The sequence below is a fragment of the Apis dorsata genome, unplaced genomic scaffold (assembly GCF_000469605.1).
Source record: "Apis dorsata unplaced genomic scaffold, Apis dorsata 1.3 scaffold_161, whole genome shotgun sequence".
Classification (NCBI taxonomy): Eukaryota; Metazoa; Arthropoda; class Insecta; order Hymenoptera; family Apidae; genus Apis; species Apis dorsata.
The window spans coordinates 185,458-189,655 of NW_006263450.1; the positions used below are offsets into that span (position 1 = coordinate 185,458).

Sequence of the window (4,198 nt, forward strand, 5' to 3'; positions counted from 1 at the left end):
GATGATAATAATAATAATAATAATAAAGAGGAGATATCGCCGTTTGCAATCCAACAGGCGGGTGGGATTATCCGTTTTTTCTACTCGTCTCGAACAGGACACAGGGTAGACTAAAATACCTAAACCTACCTAATGATTAAACTAAGTTCAATACTAGTGTTAGATCAAATTAAGATACCAGAGAGATGAATGTGGACCTAAATGTGGAACGAAAGATCGCACGACATTGACTTCGTTTCTGAATGTCCATATTCGATTTTCTTCTCTTTTCTTTTCTTTCTTTCTTTTTTTTTTTTTCCTCGATTTAAATTAAATCTCGTTTCAATCGATTAAACTTTATTATCGTTTATTATCTATTAGAAAAAAAAAATCGTTTTTCATTATCAAATATGGAAACCAGAAAGAATCGAGGTGTCGCGCGAGGTTGAATACAAGAAATGTGGAGGAGGGTACAGGGCTCTATGCATTGAAAACAACGTTGCTTGTGTTTTTTGTTTTTAGCTGCCAACCTCTCTTGTCTCTGTCACCCAGTATGCTTCGTTCACCAGCACCTGCCTTGTGATGTTCTGTGGACAAACAGGAACTTAAAACCAAAGGAAAAAATGCACTCATCGTGGGGGGGGGGGGGATTTCGCGCGATTAAACGTTCATCCGCCAATGGATAAAGAGGTTAAACTCGACACATGTCGGTATCGTCTGATCGATCGAAAGAAGGAGATGGAGGTGAAAAAAAAAGGGGGGGGGGGAGAGAACGATGATTGTGAATGCGAACTTACTCGACTGTCTTAATAAATACCATCATCGTTAATCTCATTTCATTCGTTAATATAATACAAATGAGATCTCTGAGGATTGTCCATTATTCAATTATGGCCTAATCGGACAAATTGATTGAATTTTTATTTAAGTTAACATACGTAAATGCATTACATCGCAAATAGTTATTAATAGAACGGGGTTAATGATAATCTGATGTACAGCGCGATGATGAAGAAGTTAATCTATTCTCGATAATAACACGATTTTCCAGTTTTTATTTTTATAGTATATACCTACAGCTAAATCTTTTATTTATGCATGTTTAAATATATCGCATAATCATATCACTTTGGAATATATTATACACGCTTGCTTGTGTAATTGCGCCAAACAAACTTGAATTTCAAAATTTTCTTTTTTTTTTACATTAAATCGCTTTGATATCGAACATTGGCGAAACCTAGTACGTTTCCAAAAGAATTTTTTTTCACTTTTGTTTTAACTTAATCGCGTAAAAAAGTAAAATCTTACCGCGTTTTCCCGTCGGTCGAATACTGGTATGCTAACCGAAGTCATTAGCCTGTATTCTTGAAGATCGCCGCTCTGGTCGTGCGATTTCCTTTGTTTTTTCACGAACCTGCGATCTCGTTCCTCGCTATTCAACAATTTTCTCCTTTTGTGAAGTTTGAGAAACCTCTCCTTCTGTTCTTCGCTCTCCCTTTGCTCCCACAACCAGTCGGTCATCTTTGGATCTGTTACGTCAGCGTAGACCGGGGTCCAGATCGTTGGATGATCCGTACGACCGAGAACCAACGGTCTTGCCATTACAGGAACATATTTAAGAACCTTAAGGATAAGAAATTTCAATCGTTTGTTTTCGATTCGATCGATATTATTAACCAAATTAAATATAATTAAATATAATATTAAATATATAATATATTAAATTAATATAATTAAATAAGTGATAAATATAAAAATTATCGACCAGCTCAAAATGCGAAAAATATATTCACATACCTCTTCCCTAACTTCGGCCAAAGTGCAAAGATGCACGAAGTAGCCCCTGTTGGCACAGGCCATCCATTGAACTTCTTTCACATCTGCCACTTCTCTGCCGATAAGATAAGTGAACATCCTGACCGGCATATCGGCTTTAAATGGTTCGTCGGGATTGTCTCTCCAGTTGTAAGTCTCGAAAATCTCCTTGTAGTTGTAAGGAACGCCGTCTGTTATCAACATGATCGCCTGGTTGCACCTGGCCCCTTCCCTTTCGGTTCGATACGTTTCAAGAAGCTCGAACGCGGTGGTCAAGGCCAGCGAGAAATTCGCAATTTTCTCCGTGTCTAGATTTAAGATGGCTCTCTTTAATTCCCTCACGTTCGCTAAATTAGCTTGGACTAGGGTATCGTTGAAACATGGCACCACCTGCATGCAGTGTAATATTTTTTACTAATTTTTTTTTTCTCTTTCTTTAAAACTTTAAAAAAAGTTAACTTGATATTTATCGAAGAATCGTTCGTTTTTAACTCATCGTCAACGCAAAGGAAATAGACACATTCCTTCGTGACGAGAGTGCACACGATTAACAGATTGATCAGAAAAATATTTTTATTTTAAACATTACCTCTTTCGTAACATTCGAGAACGTGATGATATTAACGAAATCATTGTTTCCAAGAGTGTCCAGAATATTATTCACTACGTGTCTGGCAATTTCTCTGCGAATTCCAGTCATGCTGCCGGAAGTATCGATTAAAATAAGAATATCCTTTGGACTGGTAGCCGCCTCGATGTACCAACTTCTTGTTCTGCAGTCGAACAAATCCACGGGTTCCATATACCAATTCATCGCTGGATATTGTCTCATGAAACCGGTCGCGCTACCGAAATATTGCCAAGATAGCGAAGGATCTTGCTCGTAATTGTTAATAAAAGTCTTGTCCAACTCCTCGGACCATTTTATCGCTCTAATTACGTTAGACGCTCGATCATAGACATTGGTTGGGACGTGTACAGCGGATCTATCCAAATTGACTTGGCCACCGAAGTGAGCACTATGTTTCAGGTCGATCGTGTTATTCTTTGCATTGGTATAGTTGAAAGATTCCGGGGGGTCGACATCTGGAGCGGACAAGGCTGAAGTTTCCGCGACATCCATGATTCTCTAGAGGGAATGTATCAAGATTATAAGATTAATAAACGCGAGTATTGATTTTCAAGAATGTTATAATATATATTCTTAAAGTGAGGAATGTGTTTGATATTGTTAGAATTTTTTGAGAGATTTTTTTCTAGAGAATTTTTACATAACATGTACCTTAATAGCCGATATCTTTGATTCCATCATCGCCTTGATATCTTTAGCGATCTCATGGACCAGAGCATTTCCATCACGTGGCTTTAACACCGCCTGTTTGTAACTGTCGTTAAACTTGTCCGCGTTGGTCACAAACTTGCCTAACTGCGACAGCTCGAAACCTAACTTGTTTGCCCATGTTTTTACTCTGTATGGAAAATAAATTGTGTCGAAATGAAACTATTAAAAAATCTTTTCTCTTATTTGAACTTGTAAATAACAATATTTATTTATTATTTAATCTAACTAATTTTTTAATCTAAATAATTTTTTAATAATAATAATTTTCTTTCCAACAATAGTTTGATCAATATAAATTCTAATGTATTTGTAATTTTAATGATCAATGAACGATTAAACTATCATTCGAAGAATCTATCTTATAGGCACAAAATTTTGTATACAATAAACGACACCTAAACGATACTTATATTACATATTATTAGAAATAATAGTAAACAATTACAAAATTATTTACCCAAATATCTTTACCACCCATCGAAACCGTAACGTTTCTGACAATGAAAGAAATCTAAACAATGTATAAAACTAATAAACTCTGTTTTTCAATTTTCCCCACTTATCCAATCTTTCATATCCTATATTTTCTAAGATTTCCAATTCTTCTAACCAATTCTTCTTACAAAAAAGAAAATCGCACGAAAAATACAATATAAAACAAACCAACGAGGAATGCGTGCGTTTTAACAAAGGTCCACGTTTTACATCAGGGGTGGCGCATGTGTGACGGCTAATGCGTGATGACGAATTGCTGCCAATTCCGAATTCGAGCGTAAAATTTGAATTCTCGAAGAGGAGAGAAAAAAAAAGAAAGAAGAAGAAAAAATACTCGACGACTATACAACGACGTGCCTCGTGACTTACGTGTTGTACGATATGCTGTCACCACGGACGAGTGCCTCGATCAGGATCAGGATGACGATAACAGGCAGGAAACGGGGCCTCATAACTCTCGTATTGTACGGCGCTCCGCTGTTTACGCGAGGACACGGTAAACAAAACTGAGGCCGAGAGGAGGCTCGCGTCTGACATTAAGGATACTACTCCGGATCGGCCGTC

At 37.0% G+C, this 4,198-nt stretch overlaps 1 protein-coding gene across 4 annotated transcripts in view; it reads right to left on the reverse strand.

The window, feature by feature from the left end:
- Positions 1–4,198, reverse strand: part of LOC102680748 (voltage-dependent calcium channel subunit alpha-2/delta-3) — an 11,462-nt gene extending 7,264 nt beyond the window's left edge. For 2 of the 4 annotated variants that reach the window (XM_031509503.1, XM_031509502.1), the window contains exons 1-6: positions 4,004–4,198; positions 3,080–3,266; positions 2,387–2,926; positions 1,780–2,187; positions 1,291–1,605; positions 510–566 (exon numbers count right to left, since the gene is read on the reverse strand). In XM_031509503.1, coding sequence (XP_031365363.1) covers positions 510–566; positions 1,291–1,605; positions 1,780–2,187; positions 2,387–2,926; positions 3,080–3,266; positions 4,004–4,086 — 1,590 coding nt within the window. In that variant the 5' untranslated portion in view covers positions 4,087–4,198. The remainder of the gene's footprint in view (positions 1–509; positions 567–1,290; positions 1,606–1,779; positions 2,188–2,386; positions 2,927–3,079; positions 3,267–4,003) is intronic. The other 2 variants (XM_031509505.1, XM_031509504.1) reach the window with 1 other exon arrangement.